This window comes from Notamacropus eugenii, chromosome 1, assembly GCF_028372415.1.
Source record: "Notamacropus eugenii isolate mMacEug1 chromosome 1, mMacEug1.pri_v2, whole genome shotgun sequence".
NCBI classification, from domain to species: domain Eukaryota; kingdom Metazoa; phylum Chordata; class Mammalia; order Diprotodontia; family Macropodidae; genus Notamacropus; species Notamacropus eugenii.
Genome location: NC_092872.1, coordinates 241,629,251 through 241,647,664, shown reverse-complemented (window position 1 = coordinate 241,647,664; position 18,414 = coordinate 241,629,251). Strand labels below are relative to the sequence as shown.

Here is an 18,414-nt window from a genome sequence, read left to right as displayed (position 1 = left end):
GCATGCATCTCAGGACCATCCAGTGTTCTTGTGTCCACTGAGGAGTCCTCTCGATTCCAGTGCCCTGAGACTGGTATAGACATAGAAATATAATCTCTTTACCTCTTTGTAAGGGAGAAAAAAGAGGGGCCTGTTCTTTTGGCAGTGGAGCAGAGCCTAAGGGTATTCAGGAAGCCTGGACTAGGGACCTCACAGCCCTATCCTATCTCAGTGGGCTAATCCCATGTAAATAATCTGAAATTACTTGTCCCAGTACAAAGACCTGGAGGCCAGACATGGTGCTCTGTGGCCTGTGAGCTTCATCCTTGTGTACAAGGAGGGTGTGATGAAGAGCCCCAGAGAGCATAAGGAAGTCTGTGCATGCTACTGCATTTTGTACTTGGGTTTCACAGCATTTAAAGAAAAATGTGCCCTTTGCCCAAAGGTCAGAGCAGGAACATCAAAGGCGCTGGTCCCCTGTGTAGGACTCTCACTGGCATTCTCTCCAAGCCAAAAAGCTTTGATGTGATTCATGTTCTACCAACTAGCTCTGCACGCACTTTGTAAGATAGTGGGAGGAGAGGGTCCCCTTATTCTGTTCAAAGTTTCAGACCAACATTGGTTTTCCCAAAAGGGCTGAAGGATCTGCTTTTGATGTGTGTGGACTAAGGCTTGACTGTGGGAAAGGGGCTTGGCTGAGGATGTTTCCTTGTGTTGTACGTTTATCAGTCCTTCACAGCCAAGGAAATGCTTGCTTGCCTGTGGCTTTGTCCCCGTGGCGGGAAAGTGCTTTGTGGTATGTCCTGTTAACACACAGCACAGCTCTGGCCCCAGAGGCCCATCAGCCCAGACTGGAACGGAGAGTCATCCTCAGGAGAATCCTTGTCTCCCTTCTGTTCTGCTGTAGCTTCTCCCAAAAGTTTAAGACGCAGACTTTGTGGCCTCAGACTCAGCCACTTTTTTAAGGGCATCAAGAGCTCAACTCTTGACTTGTTACCATTCTTCAGGCCACACAGCTGCTATTGCCACAGCATGTCTTCCTTTTCTGTATTGAGCAGTTATTTGATATCCTACAACTGGCTGTCAGTTATCCTTGGTGATGGGAGAACATGGGCCATTGAAAAACCACAGATGATTTAAATGATTCATTTTAGCCATTATAGTCAGCCTTCTCCCTTCCAAATCTTTTACCAGGGCTTATAACAAGTAGGCAAATGGGTTCATTTGAGTTTCCTCCATCTCTGCCAGTAATCTGGCACAAATGAGGAGGAGGAAGGCCAGGGGAGGGAGAACGAGCTCAGCAGTGCATCCATCTATGGGAATGGAATCTGGCATTCTGCTAGTGGCTTCAGTCAGAAAATGCTTGGAAGGGAAAATGTGCTGCAGGTGTGTAGATGTAGGGGAATGTTAGGATGGAAAAAAGGCCACTGTAACACACTGTGAGAATACATTCCAGTGCTGCAGATTCCAGAAGGCTGGTGCTGGAGAATCCAGCAAAGAGAGACCTGCAGAGAGATCTGCAGCTCCTGATAAGAGTCAGCTCTGCCCTAATGGTACAAGGTTCAAGTCTATGCTCCCTTGCTCGTTGGGTTTGTGACTTTGGGTAAAAATCATTTGGGATTTCTCTGACTCAGTTGCTGCCAACTAGCTGACAGATTGGATGGAGCTTTAGATTTGGAATCAGGGAACTCTGAGTTCAGAGGCTGCCGTAGACATTTTACTAGATGTATGACCCTGGGCAAGTCACTTACCCTTCTCAGCCTCAATTTCCTCATCTATAAAATGGGGATAAGAATAGCACTTTAAAAATGAGGAAGCCAAGGGTCCCAGGAGAGGGGACTTGCCAGTTAGTCTGTGAGCTTCTGCAGTTCAGGATCCTTTGGTTCTTTTTTTTTTTCTACTTTCCCCACCTTTGTGTCCTCAGATCTGAGCACAGGGCCTGATCCAAAGGAAATGCTTAACCAGAGCTTGTTGACCCAGTGCTTTCCTCAAAGCAGCACACAGTGGATCAGGATGGGACAGAGCAGGAGGGGGATTCACAGACAGCCACCCCTACTTTGAGGTGGAAGGACTGGGAGACAACTATCTTTTGGAATTGAGGGGACTTGGAGTGTTGGATAGTGTGCCAGACTTGGAAACAAGAAGTGAGTTCAGACATAGCAGTGCTTTCTGCACGGTATAAATGGTTTTGTTGGACATTTGCATCTTAATTACATCTCTTGCATTATGGAACAGTCCACCTAGCGTTTGCTTTGCAGACCACCTGGTCCTGTGGCCCAGTTGCTTTCAGGAAGGTATTTCCTACAAAAACAATTCAGAAGAATGTCCCCAGTCACCTTCCTGCCTGGTCCTAAAAACCAAAGTTTTGATAGTGGAAGAGTTAATCTGCAGAGGCATGGCTGGGAGTAGGGCCTGCCTTGGCGCTTCCCCCACTTCTGGGCTGTGTGTTTCCCTCTCCTCCTAGTGGACTTGACAGTTTTTCTGCCAAAATGATTAATGATCCTTTCTGAGCCAGGGGAAAAACAGTAAGGGTCCCTGGCAGGGCCATGCCCTGGGTCCAGGACTCCAGCCCTGCAGTGGTTGGCATGGAGGCTTATTTCTGAATTCATTTGTGTTCTCTGCTCCTGGATTGCTCCCATGGTCCCTGGAATATATATATATATATATATATATATATATATATATATATATATATATATATATATATATATATATATATATATATATATATATATACATATATATATATATATATATATATATATATATATATACACACACACACATATGTACACTTTCTGAGGGTGACGGTAAGTGGGCTTTCCCTCAACGTATTGCTCTTGTCCCACTCCCAGTTCTTTCCCTTGGGCCAAAGGGAGTCATCTCCTCTTCCACCCCACATTTGACATGTCACTTCAGTGTTTTCTCTTTAGGTGAATTGCCAAAATGTGTTTATTTGGTCCCCCATTGACTTCAATGGGAGAGAACCTAAAGATTGGAAAAATTTCTAGGCATAACTGAGGAGTTTCAGACCAATGATTTAGAGGGAGAAAATAGAGCTAGATAACCCCCCACCCCCAACAGAGCTGTTTTTCAGACTTCTTATCAAGTAATTATCCCATTTACAGCAACAGCCATGTTCAGTCCTGGGCTTGTGCCGTGCTCATGTTGGCCTCCAGTAGCATTCCTGCCAACAAGGGTTAAAGAATCTCGGCTTCTTTCAGTAGATTATGGTCCCCATGAAAGCCTTTCACATGGCTGCCCCTCAGGCTGCCTCCGGCTTCCAAGCTGAAATCTGATAAGAGGCTGCTTTGTTAGAACTGTCAGTCTCTTTTATTGAGGAGGGAACCCGAGCCCACTGGCATTTCTCGGGGTGCAGATAAGGCCCAGGACTCCTGTCAAAAAGAACATGATTAATTACCCTCAATTCCAACTCTTGCTTTGAGAGCAGTGACTGACAGTCCACAGGCTTACACATCAGGTGCTGATATCCTCCTCGGGGAGGTGGGATGAGACAGGCATTCTTCAGCACAGGCAATAGGAATGACTCACAGGAGTGCGACGGATTTCTGTTTATTTCTGTCCCACTAGCTATACATAGCTGATTAATATCAATCATAATGGGAGAAACTAGGCTGAATGGCATGTATTAGAAAAAGGGCCTTGTTAGGAGGATTAGTGGATTGGCCTAGGTGGCTGCTGAACTCCCTTCCACTCTGTGATTCTAGGGTTGGGAGTTCACGACACATAGGCCTAAGGCAGAAGCTTTTAGCCTGTGTTAAATAGATGGCACCTTTGCTGCTGCCTATCCTAAGCTAACACACAAGTTCCCCTCATGGGAGATTTGCCTGCTTGTCCTCTTTCTCATTTATTCTTCCCAGACCTCAGTTTCCTCATTTGTAAATTGGCTAAAATGAACCTTCTGCCCTTTGGCCTCTCTCTGCTTTATTGTGAATCTTTGTTTTACTGTAATGTCAGGATTTTCTGTGGTTGAGGGCAATTTGGTTTATCAACAAAAGACATAGGAATAGGTCTCCTTTTAGCATTGTACCCTCTACCTAGGTCCATGTGGCAGAAAAGGAGGTATGCCCCAGATCCCACCTTTCCATAAAACATAACTTCCATAAGACATAATTCCATGTCTCCAGGAATTGTCCAAAGCTCCCACGTCCAGCCAGCCACACTTAGCCTGCACCTTATTGGAGGGCCTGGGCTGGGTACTCTTGCTAGCTCTTCAGAAGAGCCCAAGAAAAGAGTCAGGCATCTTTTACTGACTTTTCTTGAGTCCTATTAATTAACCTGGACATGAGAACTACAAGTATGAGGAAAGTCAGAATAAAACTGACCCTGAGAGCGGGACCCTGGAATTTCAGTAGCTGGCTTTCAGCATTGGATTTCCCTTGCTAGTACCTGCCTCTTGCCTTCATCTGTGGCCTCATGAGAAACAGTCCTGTTTTCTAGTGTAGTACATACTGTGTCACAGAGTCAGAGAATACCACAGGTGGAAGGTTCATTTCCAGAGAGTTTATGTGTTTGATAGTTATTTTGAATGGAATTTCCTTTTCATTGATGACTCTTGGATTTTGTTATTCTGTAGAAGTGCCATTGATTTGTGGGTTTATTTTCTAGCCAGCAACTTGCTAAATCTCTTTTCTTGATTGGTTTCTTTGCTCATTCTATGGGATTTTCTAGATAAACCATCATATCATCAGCATGTAGGTGGAGTTTGGTCTCCACTTGGCCTGTGTTTGTGCCTTTCATTTCTTTCTTTTGGCCTGTTACTATCACTAACATTTCTAGAACAATATCCGATCAGAGTGGGAAGAGCATCCCTGCCTCCCTGCTGGGTGATCCACCTTCCTTTGCCCACAGCCCCCCCAGGGTTGAGGAGCAGTCTTCTGGGCTTACCCTCCTCTTCTAGGCAGCTCAGACATTTCTTGCCTATTATCTTTGTAGCTTCCAAGTGCCACGTCTCCCACTCCCCCTCACTTCTTTGGGGGGAGCATACCCTCCAGAAGCCAGGACATTCATTCTTTCTGCGTTGTCCTTTTGACTACTACCCTGTGCCTTTGGAGACATGGCACCTGTAGGTGGAGATGTGGGAGCTGGAGACAAAGGTTTGAAGTTGTGGGATGGAATAGCCTCACTGAGTTGAGTTTGTGCCAAGAACGGAAAACCCCTTCCTCCACGTTCATCATTCAGCAAATGTTGATCAATCAATCCTTCTCTGTCTGAGGTGCTGTATGTGCCACTGTGGGAGATGCCAAGTATAGACTGTCCTCTGGCAGCTTACAGCTTGTGGATGATAGAGCAAAAAGCCTTCATGAACAGCAGTCAGCTGTGTAGGGGAGACTTTGGGCCAATCACTGCAGGCCCTGCCCTTGGCTCCCAGTCGGATTCAGCTGTGTTATCCTGGTAGTTTGGTTGGCTTATGTGGAGAGAGAGGCAGAGATGGAGCTGTAGAAGGGAAAAGTTATTGAAGGTGCCTGACACTTCACCAAACATTCAGTGCTTACTGTGTGGAAGACCTTCTCCTTAGAAACGGGGCTGCACAGATGAACAAAACCACCATCCCTCTCCCAGAGATGCCCATGGCATGTACACAGGTAGATCTGGTGCAAGGCAGAATGTGATGGGGCCAGGAGAAACTAGACTTTGAGGATGGCTGGACATGTTACTTTCAGCTGATGAGGGAAGGAGAGGCGGGGAGGGAGATGTAAGGCATCAGCACAGAACTGGATGGTACACAGCTCAGCTGAGGACATGGAGAAGGCCAGTTTTCTCATTGCATGTGGACTTCCCAATCAAAATGATTTTCTGTTTTAGTTTTGACTTTCCAGAAAGAGCAAAGAAATATCTCTTGGTCTGGAGCAGAAGACCAGAATTCCTGTATTGTCCCTTTGTTTCACTTCATTCAAATGTCTGAGACCCCCATTTAACTTGAATTAACCTGTTTAAAAAAAAAAAAAAACAACCACCACCAGCTAGAGCTGGTGGGGCTGAGGTTCCAGGACATAGAAGGAAAATGCCATTCTCTTAAAATTTTGAGGGGAGGAAACTGGAGTTGAGACACACTACCCTTATCTGATTAGGACAAGGTTTCCAGCCTACAGGGCAGCTCAAAAAGAGATCTCAGCAAGACTTGGGGGTGGGGGAAAGGATGGAGGAGAGGCTAGCTTGTGTACAGTAAAATGAATTTGCCATCAAAAGGCAACAAGTCTTATACCATGACCTGGACAGTGACCCTTCCCTCTGGAATTCTCCCCTCTGACCTCTGGATCATTAATCCCAAGGCTGCCAGATGACAGTAATCCATCATGTGCTCTGACAGGCATCACAGCCGGCTGTGAAAGGATCCACTGGGTCCAGGCCCCTGCCCCCCTCCTCCCTGCCCTGTCCCCTGGTGCTCATTAGCAGTCCTTCCTGCCTGGTGCCAGGTTTCCTAATAAAGTCCCTGGCTCCTCTCTCTCCCCATCATGGCCCGTTGGCGGAAGCTTGTCCAGCCTTTCTCTCATCCAGGGGCCCGCAGGGGGCAAAGAGATTAGGAAGAGGGACCTCGTTAGCTGCTTCTCTGGCCTTTCAAGACCTGCCGGTCAAGCAGCTTCTTTAACATGCCATGGTGTCGACAGAAATGCCAGAGGGATCTGAGAGCAGAGCTGTAGCAGAACCAGCATGGGAAAAGACAGGAGGAGGAGAGAACACGCTAGTTCTTTGTTTCACATTCTAGAACCCTGTTAGTGGCTGGGAAAACCAGGTCCCTGCTTGGATTGATCTTCAGACCTTTCAGATTGTTGCTTAGAATTACAGGATGGTAAATCTGGGAGGGGACTCACTGCAGAGGGAAGTACAGCCAGAGAGGGGAAGGCATTTTGGGTCACATTTTTATTAGGTACCTACTGGGGGCAGAATGTTGTGCAGTGTGAGACAGCATGAAGAGACATGGACTGACCTGTGAGGAGTTTGTGGTGATGACAGATATTGATTACTATAGTCTGGATCATTCAACCAGGCAGAGAAGGGAGGTGAGAGCAGAGCCTGGGGAAAGGCTCGGGAGGAAAGAAGCCATCGGGCCTGGAAGGCTTCCTCGAGGAAGGTGCATCTGAACCGGCTGCTAAAGGAGTCCACCAGATCCCTGATAAAAAGGGGAGAGACAGCAAAGGACCACAGATATCTGGGACAAGGCAGCCAGTCCAGTTTGGTTGGAGCATAGAAGCAATCACGTGACAAACGTGGACAAGTAGGGCAGCCCCAGACTGGAGTTAAGGTGTTTGGATATCACTCGGGAGGGGGCTGCTGGAGGAGTGCCAGGTAGCCAGAAGCTGGACCAGTGCTCCTTTCTCTCACACCACGGCCCAAAAGGCCAACTCTGTCCCTTCTGCTGTTTGCTACACACAGCTCTTGGGGCAGCCAGTGTGTGAGCAGAACGCCCTCTTGTCCAAGTGTAGGTTCTGGTAGCATTGCTGCTTTTCCTTCCTGCTTCATCCTACCCTAAGGATCCTCCTCTCTGCTACCCATCTATTCCTCCTCTTGGGAGAACAAATTCTATTCACAAAAAGATAGGGGAGCCAGACTCTTGTGGGTCCTGTTTCTTTCTTGGAATCTTAGGGTTTCATCCAGATAACAGAGAGATAGATGGGGATTTGGCAGCTGTCCAGTTCATCTTGTCAAGGTTGGCCCGGCCAGCCCAGAAGCAGCCAGTTTGTCTCTTTTATCAGCTGCCACTCATATTGTAGGCAAGGACTATGTAACTGCCAAGCTGAAAAGGAATTGGACAGTCCTTTCGTGCCCATCTGGCTTGGGAGGGGAAGGGTCACAGAGATAAATCTAACACGGCTGCCATGCTGATGAAGCCCTCCTCACCTCTCAGCTGGATTATTGGAATTGCTTCCTAATTGTTCTCCCTGTTTCCAGTTTTCCCTTTTCAAACAGTTTTCCATACTGTTGTCATTCCAGTTGTCTTCCTGATCCAACCATGTTAGTCCCTGGCTCAAAAGTCTGCGGTGGTTCACTATTTCTTCCAGGACAAAATAAAATCTCCTTAGCGTGGTGAGATATAGCTTCAGCCTGCCTTTACAGGTCTATTTTACATTATTCCCCTCTTGATGTCCTGACCAACCTGGCCTCCTCAGTGTGTGCCCCATGAACCCACCCCTCCCTCTCTTCTCTCTGCCTTCGTGCAGGCTGTCCCTCATGTGCAGAGGTCACTCCTCCTCACATCACTTCTTGTAGCTCAATTGCCACCTTCCACCTTCTCTGTGCAGGCAGGTGTCATCCACACCCCTGACCTAGGTTTATTTGAATCCCTCTCCCTAGACACAAGCTCAGTGACTCTGGATGGGACCTTGGTTTCCTTCTCTCTTCATTGAGGGGCTGGACTTGGCCTCCCAGGGGCTTTGATCCTTTTCTGATCCCCCTAGCAGTTAGTGTTTCTCCATCCTCTTCAGATTACTTGATATTTTTGTATCTGGGCACATTCCACCCCAATAGAACATCAGCACCTTGAGAATAAGTAGTGTTTCTGTTTTGTTTTTGTATGCACATAATTGGTGCTTAATAGATGCATATACAATCAAATTGAATTGAGTAGTGTTGCCTTTCTATGTAATGATCAGCAAGCTGATCCATTGAGGCTCCCAGACGGACAGAATTTGGGATCCGAGTGTTTAGATTAATTAGCATTTATTCCTAACTCATCAAAAGTCCTCTTTCAGGGTTTTCATATTGTGTTTTCTTTCTTTGTTGTCCTTGGGGGGCAATTTTAGGGACTCCTATCAACCGGATCCCCATCATGGCCAAGCAGATCCTGGACCTCTACATGCTGTACAAGCTGGTCACTGAGAAGGGCGGCTTGGTGGAAATCATCAACAAGAAGATCTGGAGAGAGATCACCAAGGGCCTGAACCTGCCCACGTCTATCACCAGTGCAGCCTTCACTCTGCGCACCCAGTGAGTGCCTGGCTCCTTGGGGAGGAAGGGGGCGGGTGAGGAAATAGGGCCCCAAGGCCAGCTCCTGTGCCAGCAGGCTGAGGAGGGAGGGTGGAGCATGCTGTCACAGGGGCTGAGCTGGGTGCCCCGCTCCTCTGAATCTTTCTACCAGGTACATGAAGTACTTGTACGCCTATGAATGTGAGAAGAAGGCTCTGAGCTCCCCTGCGGAGCTCCAGGCTGCCATAGATGGCAACCGGCGGGAAGGCCGGCGGCCCAGCTACAGCTCCTCCCTCTTTAGCTACTCCCCCACCACCCCTTCTGGGCCTGCCTCCCTGCTCTCCCCGCCAAAGATGCGCTTCCCTATCCTGGGACTTACCCCCAGCAGTGGCGGGGGGACTAATGGTCCTCGGCTGCCTCCAGCAGCAGCTCTCAGGAAAGGTCAGTGGCTTCTCGGTGCCCAGGCTGGGGGAGGAGAGGATATGGGGGTGGGGGGGTGTATCATGGAGAAGCATAAAGCCAGAATTACATTTGGGTGCAGCGGTGAGGGGGGTATTTATCTCAGAGCCCCCTAGCCTTATTCTGATCCCATTAACAGGTGATGGAGTTGCCATGACCGTACCCATGCCCAACCGGCTGGCTGTGCCAGTGACCTTGGCAGGAGGCCAGCAAGCAGGCCCCCGCACCGCTACCCTGGAGCAGCTGCGAGAACGGCTTGAGGCTGGGGAGCCTCCTGAGAAGAAGGTGTCAAGGATGACTGAGGAGGAGCAGCGGTTCATGCAGCAAGCTTTCCATCGAAACCTGTTAAGCGTGGCCCGGCAGCTCCCCATGAAAGTCAAAATCAACGGCAGGGGTGAGGAAGCAAGAGCCGGGTGTCCTGCCCTTTAATCAAGGGCCTCAGGGACGGGGACACTGACCACTGGGCATGGAGGGAGAAGGGGCTTGGCTGGGGAAGAAGAGGGTACCAGAGAGAAGCAGCTGCTGCCCAGGCTCTTCTAGCAAGGGCCCCGAGGATGTTGTCAGCTCACGGTGTCCTACCTCCTCCTGCCCCTCTGGCAAATCCGGAGGTGGGGCACAGACTGTCAAAGGCAACAGCTGCTGTTTCTTTCCCCCCATCCCTTTTGATCTAGCTAAATTAAAGGGCTCAGCCTTCTTTCCAGATGTAGGCAAGGCCAGGGCAGGTTTAGGGAGGAAGGGACGACTATCATTCCAGGGACCTGGCCAAGGGGGCAGTTAGCCTGAGGCTGGGCCATTAGAAAACATCTTACTCATATGATGGCATGATTGACCTCCTTCCTTCTAGCCCCGCCCTCTCCCCGTATTCCTCCCCTTTCCTGCTTGTTTCAGGGACTGGACTCTGGACCAAACTGATCAGTCATGTGTACTAGGGGCCTTTGGGAAAGACCCAAAAGGCCTTTCTAGAGAGCTCCCACTGTGCCCATATTGACCCAGAGTGTAGGACACAGAGAGACTGAGCAGGGAGCTCAAAAGTCCCGGACAACCAGGGTCATCACTTGGGCCTTTGAATTCCCCTTTCTGCTTTATGGCTGAGGCTGGTCCTGAATTTTAACTTGAGCTACCAAGCATTGCCCCTCCCCTCCTCCTGGTTAACTCTCCCAGGACCTGGGAAAGACCAGGGGAAAGCTTTGTTTTGAGAAAGGTGGGGATAGGGTTGGAGTGGAGAAAGAGACTTGCCCAGCAGTATTTCTCTAACTGAGGGAAAAACCTGTTTCTTTGGGGTTTGTGTATAGAGTGAAGGAAGTCACAGTCCTGCTCTGCTCAGTCAAACTACAGTAGAAATGAACTGGGCTGGGTATTGGCTTAGAAAAACCACAAATTAGCATCATTCATGTTTCACATTTTATTTATTTTGTTAAACATTTCCTGATTACATTTTAATCTGATTGGAGTTTGATACCTCTCCTCTAGAGGATTGGGCCTTATGCTTCGAAGGTTGTTATAGAGATGAGACATCAGACTTCTAGGGGGGCTCCAGATGATGGGGCCTTGAACCAGTGAGAGAAAGTCCAGGGAGGCAGATTATTTGTGTTTGTTTCTAACAATGAGAGCATTTTGAAATAGAAGAGGATGTCTTGTGAGCTCTATCAAAAGGGTCACACAAATGAAATGGCCTTTGCTTCCATTCGCTAGGGAGAGAGGGCTTGTGCACACAGAAGTATTTATACAAAATCGAAGGCAATTGATAGAGGAAGAGGAGGGCTTGTGCAGGACATAGTGCCAAATGTGTGAGGAGGGCATGGGGGCAGGGCACAGAAACACGAGTCTGTGCAAAGGCTACTTTGGTTGAATTGTAGGAACTGAGAAGGGGAGTCCTGTATCAAAAGATCGGAGAGGTGGGCTGGATCCAGGGTGTGGAGAGCTTGAAATGGTTCCTGTTTTATTCTAGGAGAGATGGGGGCCACAGTGACACAGTCAGACGTGTGCTTTAGGAACATCCCCACCTGGTCAACTTCATGGATAGCTTGAAGGACAGTTGGCCAGGTGTCAGAGAGGAGCAAGATTCCTGGGGACGAATAAATGACCTCAGGATTCTTTTCAACTGAAGATTCTGCAAATGCCCATCCTTGGAAATGATAGAAACTGCTCTCTGATGGTTTAGGGATAGACCTGTTTGAGAGTCAGGTAATCTAGGGTGCCAGGATTTGGTGGCAAAAGAGATATATTTAGTCTTATTCTGTCTTGGCCTTAGATTAGCAGAGATCTAGGCTTCCAGCTGCCCAGTTCTTCCAGAAATTCGAGACTGTCTGGGTATGTCATCAGGAATGGGTTTGGGGTGAAAGTATGTGCTGGGGAAGGGAGCAGTGGAGAGTGTGTGAAACAACCGTGTTGTTTGGATTAATGGCCATTCTGAAGGGAGAGGAGCTGGGGAGCTGGAGGGTCTGTGGGGTAAGGGAGCCATGGAGAAAATAAGATGGCTTTCCGTGACCACTGCTGTACTCTGAGCTCTCGGAAAGGGCTTTTTCACTGTTCTGGCTAATCCCTAGAGCAGTTCCTTTGAGAAATTCTCCCACAGAACCAGAAAGATGGCAGAAGGTGAAACTCCAGCCTAACTAAGCCCCAATTTTTCCATGTCTTGCAGCCGAAGATCGCTCCGAGGCAGCGGCAGCACTGAACTTGTCCACTAGTGGCATCGGCAGCATCAACATGTCTGTAGAGATCAACGGCACCATCTATGCAGGTGAAGGGAGCAGTGCTGGGTAGTTCCTCTGGCCCTTGCCCAAGGCAGCACCCTTGGGGTCTGCCCTGCTCCTTCACGTCCACAGGCAGGAAGTGGTCTGTGGGACACTGAGGCAAGGGATGGAGCTGGCTGGCGTCAGGAAGCCTGAGGCCACACCTGTACTTGGAAGCTTTGGTCCCCTCAGCTCTTACATGGAGGCAATGATATTTGATCTCTGAGCTCACACAATGGTTGGGAGCCAAAGGGCAGCTGAACGGCCTCTTGCAAGCAGTGATAGCTCAGTTTTCCCCTTTAGATAGAGACCCATTGACGAGACCTTCAGTTAAAAGCATGGACATATTTCCAGGGCATTTAGGGCAATGGGGACGTGCCCAAGTTTCTTAAAATGGTCGGTGTTCTCCCTGTCACTGGTCACAAGCCTCTCCAGCTCACTATGGGAGGAGTAACCAAGGGAAAACTTGAGGGGGACAAAGAGGCTGGTCTTTACAAGCAGTCCATCTGGCCCTAGACATACCTGATGTCTCTTTTTGGTGTGACAGGGAGCACAGGGTAGAGGAGGGCAGGCACCAGGTGGGCACCAGAGCCTCTGGCAGGCTGGTCATTTGGGCAGCGGGGGAGGGAAAGTCGGGACTTCTGGGTTCATGGCCTTGATGTCACTTCTGTCAGCACTGCAGCAGGCCCCTCTGAGAAGGCCAGGATCCCCGAGTGGGATTGACAAGGTAAAACACCAACTTTGACCTCCTAACGTGTCTTCTCTTTGCCCCAGGTGTGCTGTTTGCCCAGAAGCCTGTGGTCCACCTCATTGCCAGCCCAGCCCCACAGAGTACCTGTAGCAGCAGCAGCAGCAGCGTCAGCTCCCACTGTTCCCCGAGTCCTACCTCATCACAGGGCACCCCCAACGCAGAGCCCTCAACCAGCTGGGCCCTCTGATGGGCCAGGAGGCCCAGCTCCCCACCTCAAGAGCCAGGAAAGGAGTCGAACAGTTTTTACCTCATCTCCCAACACCTACTTCCAAGACCATCCAGCTGGACAGCACGGGACCTGGATGGCCCATCTGTCCAGCCCCATTCAAGTCCTGCTGTGCCCCTGGGGAGGGAGAGGCCTGAAGGGGAGGGGGCAGTGCTGTCGGATCAGCCGCTGTCTTAGTTGATGGGGTGGGGGTGGTCCCTGGTGACTGGTGTCTCCCAACCTGGAGCAGCACAGTGTATCGACAATCTGAGAGCCGGCAGGGGATTGGATTCCCCTCCATGCGCCTTCCCCTTAATTTATTTCCCTTCCCATTTGCTCATCACCTCTCCATTGTTACTGACTCATCCTGCCAGCTGTGTCCTTAAACTTCATTCCTCCCTCCAATCACGTGGGAAAGATGATCTCTAAGGTGCCCTGTCACCTCCCCCTCTGCCTCTTCTTGGGGTGAAGGCTGGGCATCTCCCTTCTCTCCATTCCCTCCCCCGCAGTCCCCTGGAGTTCTGGGGTTACCTGGTATGGACCACATCCCCAGTGAGCCCCAGGGCAGTGCCTGCTCCATTTTTAAGTGGCACAGAATGGGGCCTGAGCATAGCCTTGAGGTGCCCCAAGCATTGCTGAGTTGTCTTCTGAGGGAAGGGGATCGCTTCTCAGGGTCTTGTACAGTCCAAGGTCACCCAAGGGTACTCACCTCATCCCATCCCAAGGAATCCCTATCCCCCATAGTCCTTCACGTTCACATGCCCCACACTCCACTGGCCAGGCCTGGCCTTCCCCTTGGCCCTTTCCACTCCCACACTTCCTTCTCCGCTCCGTCCATCTCTAGGGGCCAACTCAGCACCCCAACCCCCAAGTCCCCTAATCTGCCTGCATCGGGTTCTTTGAAATACCTCAATTTGTAATTGTTGATGTTTGATTCTTCAGGAAGTATTTGCATCTCTGAAATCTTTTTATATGTGTTTTGCTGACTTTGTTTTTTATTTTTATTATAATAATTATAATGATTATTATTGTAGCACCAAAGATGAAAAAAGCACCCCATCCCCAAAGCTAAGCAAATAGCTTTGTATCCCAACCCTAAAGACCCTCCCTAGCACCACAGAGAGGGGGCAGGGAAGGCAGGAAGCAGATGACTCAGGGATAGGAGCCAGAGAGAGGCAATGGGCAGCGAGACTCATTCCTTATATGCCTCCCCTAGGAGATCAAGGCCCCTTTCCTGCCAAAATGGGGCTTGTCACAACTCCTCTTCCAACCCCACCATCCTGCATCTGGGGGAACATGGGCCCACTACATAGCATCATCGGGTCTTTGGGGACCTTGTTGGTTGGAGCCAAAGAGCAGGGTTTTCTAGCTGTTCCAAGGTTTCCTCTTCCCCCGTGGTCTGGAGCCAGTTCTTGCACAGAGATCCATGAGCACCTCCCATCCTGTCATTCTCTCTAGACCAGGTGGAGAGCACAGACATGGTCAGTCTGACTCAGGAAAGGAAAACTGCTAAGGAACACGAGCACACAATAGATCCAAGTAGCTTGTCTCTTGTCTTCAGCTGAGGCTCTTCTCCTGGCACTCAGAGATCCCACCCATGAGTCAGACCTTGTGGAATGGAACTGGCATCTCTAGAAACCAGCATCACAAGATGGGAGTCAGACTAAGGTTGGAAGCAACTAGGCCTTCCTCACTGGCTTATCCTGGGCCCCTGGCTCAGCCTCAGCTCATGTAAGCAGCATGTTGTTCTCAGTGGTTTGGTTGTGCTGGATGAACTTTACACCTGGAGGAAGTGGGAATAGCGGATATCTCTTCCAGTCACTCAGTCCTTCCCCCGGTAAAGTCAACCTGTCTTCACCTCATCTGAGCAAGACTTCCAGCCAGATGGCAAAGTGTGGGGGGTGCCTGTGGAGTAGGATGCAGGCCGAGGGCCCTGGCTCCAAGATCTGCTTCCCCAGAAAGGACCTTTTTTTAACCAAACAGTGAGGGTAGCCTTGCTCCCTCCTTCCCCTCCCCCTTATCTTATATATTCTAATAAGAAAATGTGATAGCACATGGGTAGCCTAGGCGGTGGATGAATACCTCAAATGTCTTCTTACAGCAAGGGTCTGTATATGTTGTTATTTTCTATCTTACACGTTCTCTGAATGTTTATATTCCAATAAACTTCTACCTCTTCACAAGAACAGGCCACTGCCTCTTTGCCGCTATTTCTGTATTAGATTCTGTTTTTTGGTGAGAGGGCAGTGTTCCTGGAACAGATGGTTACCTCAGTGTCTATCAGCACATTGATGCAAATGAGTGTGTTCTCACTAGTCATTTCATGGGTGGGGGAAGCTGGAGCTCAGCCGGCCACCAATAATGTAGGTATTTGGAAGCAGCAACTCGAGAGCACGTCATGGTGAACATGGTAAAGGGTCTGCTCTCCTTGGGTGACCTGGAATCAGGCTTCAATGGCCTTTATCAGAGGGAATTTTTCTTGCTGTGTAATTGGCTGCATCACTCTAGGGATGTTAGCTCTCCAAGATGATGACTCAGAGGCAACATGTTCTTGCCTGTGTGAGCTCTTGAATGGAGTTTTCTAAAGAGACTTGAGTACAGAAGGCCAGTCCAGATCATTCCTCTTACCCGGGCTATGGGATTGTCATTCTGCATGAACAGTGGGAGCTCCCCCATACTTAAGCCACAAGGCATGGTATTATAGACTCAGAACTGAAAGGGTCTTTAGGATCATCTGTACCAACCCCTCCCCCATTTCACTGTTGAGAGAACAAATCTGGAGAAGTTAGGAGCCAGGACCCCCCCTTCCCCCAGGTCATTTCAGTTCAGTCTTACTGAATGCCTCATGGGGCTTGGCTCCAACAGTGAGAGGAATAAACCCTTTTCTGAGGAACAGCACTGAACTTTCCTCTAAGCTAGTCAGTGACAGAACAGAGAGAATGAGGATTCTTTTCAGACCCTGTGTCTCTCCTCACCAAACCCTTACTGGCTTACATGGGACCCATGGTGCTGTCCAACTGCCACAGGCTTGACTTGGAGCCACCAGGGGGCAGTCTAAGAAGGGCTGTAGTGGAGAGGACCTCTTTCCATGATTTTGTCTTCAGCTGTGTGTTCTAGTAAAGGGTGAGAGATGGGAGAATTTCAGTAACCTTTTCACCCCTTAGCATGGCCAGAGCCCTGGCTTGCCCTGTGTTAATCGAGCCTTCTCCATCCCTCAGACACCAAAGAAGGTGCTCATCCACTACTCCTTGCTGATGAGTTCCTGATAGGAACATTAAGATCAACCAAGACGCTAATAGATTAGTGACAGAAGATACAGTTCCCTGAGCCAAAGTTATTCAGTGGCCTTATGTTACCCAAGAGGAATTCAGTGGCTCGGCCTCTCTGGAAGGTTTGGGTTAAGAAAACTCCGCTTTGGACTCCAACATCTATCCTAGTTAGAATTCCTTTCTGATAACAGCCACTATTCAACACTTTAGGGATGGGTGGAGGTGGAGGTCTATACTCCATACATGTTGAGTAAGCTAACCCATGTACCTGGGAGTTGAAGACACACACCTTTGATTTTGGAACAGTATCATGGATCTGGAGCTCAGAAGGCCATCAGATACCATAATTCCAACCAACCCTTTCATTTTACAGATTGAGAAACTGAGGCCCAGGTTATACAGATAGTTTCAGAGATGGGATTTGAACTCACACCTTCTGACTCCAGAACAGTTCTTTTCTACCATACCATCTCACTTTCCCCTCTGTTCCTGGACTGGATAGTTCACACTTGGAGTTGTATGCTTTTGTAGTGGGGTTTATATGAAACATTAGGCCTTTATCCTGGCTAATGCTGAAATTGGAGGTGAGATTTTACACCTTTGCAATGCATTATGGCTCAGGAGTCTTCCACTTGCCAGACCTTTTCGATTCAGGCAGTATAGTCTAAGTCCTTAAATAACTTTATTTCAGGTCTGTTGAAAGTGAGTCCTGCCCCAAGGATAAGGGGAAGACATGTCAGGAGGAAGGGAAAGGGAGGCAGAAGAGGGATCAAGTGTCTACTAGGACCCCCAGCCCAGTGCTTGGCACTATGGGAGAGGCATAAAGGTGCTGGCCTTGCTGGAGGAGGGCATATCTACAGTTAGACAAGTGGTACCTACATAGTACTGGACAGTCTTATCAGCGTGTTCTAGCAGCTCAGTGGTGGGGAAAGCAGCACATTTGAGGCAGCAAGGTGGTTCAGTGGATAGAGAGCTGTATTTGGAGTGAGGAAGAGCAGAAATAGAACCCAACATCAGACACTGACCGGATGACCAGATGACCCTGGGCAAGTCACTTAACCTTTATTGGTGTCTGTTTCCTCATCTGTAAAATGGGGGGGGGAATACCTCCCGTGGCTGTTTTGAGGTTCAAATGAGGTGATATTTGTCAAGTGCTTTGCAAATATTAAAGTGCTATATAAAAGCTATAACAATTATGATTATTTGGGGTCAGACACATGGATTCCAGTCTTGATTTTAAAATTTAAATGAATAATTAATATTAAATATAGTTGTTAACATCACTATAAATAATAAAAAGATAAGCATAAAATTTAAAATTAATGTAAATTTAAAGTTTTAAAATTTACTAGCTGTGGGACCACAGGACAATTCATTTAGCTTCTGAGTCTCAGTTTCCTCAACCAGAAAATGGAGTAGCAGTATTTGCACTACCTACCTCAGTGTTGTGTAAGCCTAAATGCCATGTGAGTGTGAATTGTTATAATTAAGTACTACAATACACTGGGCTTCCAGTCAGAATGATCTGGGTCACACTTGCTTAGGTGAGTTAGCTCTATCTACACCTCCATTTCCTCATCTCTAATATGAAGGGGATTGGTACCTCTCCCCTCTGATGGCTGCCTCTGGGTGGCTTAGGGATCCAACTGCTGTAGGAAGACACTGCAGCATCTTATGGCCCAGGTGGCCTCATTATCATGCAGAGAGGGATGGAAACATGCCCCAGAGATTCCTTTGGAAGAGAGTTTTTTCTATCCAACCTTCTCTTTTTCCCTGAAGGGAACCTGCACAAAATTAGTGAAAGGTCTGGAGAACAAAGCCTGAGACCCTGAAGCCCAGAGATAGAGGACTGTGAGCCCTCAGGTCTGACTCAGTTTCTGACCACACCAGCCTTGCCAATAAAAGACCAGATTCTTGGCTTCTTCAGGGGCTGCTTCAGGAAATGGGCTAACTAGTTCCTTCTTCAGCCTTGGCATTGGCACCCCTGAGGATCCCTTCATTCAACTAGCACATCTTCTTTCGTGGTCTATGCAACTCCCATGATGGGTCCTGGAGAGAGAGGGGAGAGAAAGGAGAGGATGACCTGAATCTTGT

At 48.7% G+C, this 18,414-nt stretch overlaps 1 protein-coding gene across 1 annotated transcript in view; it reads left to right on the top strand.

Annotated features, from left to right (window-relative positions):
- ARID3B (AT-rich interaction domain 3B) overlaps positions 1-15,237 on the top strand; it is a 52,759-nt gene extending 37,522 nt beyond the window's left edge. The window contains exons 5-9 of the mRNA XM_072628367.1: positions 8,742-8,925; positions 9,077-9,345; positions 9,503-9,757; positions 12,005-12,103; positions 12,870-15,237. Of these exons, the coding sequence (XP_072484468.1) occupies positions 8,742-8,925; positions 9,077-9,345; positions 9,503-9,757; positions 12,005-12,103; positions 12,870-13,033 (971 nt within the window). The 3' untranslated portion in view covers positions 13,034-15,237. The remainder of the gene's footprint in view (positions 1-8,741; positions 8,926-9,076; positions 9,346-9,502; positions 9,758-12,004; positions 12,104-12,869) is intronic.
- The last annotated feature ends 3,177 nt before the right edge of the window (positions 15,238-18,414 follow it).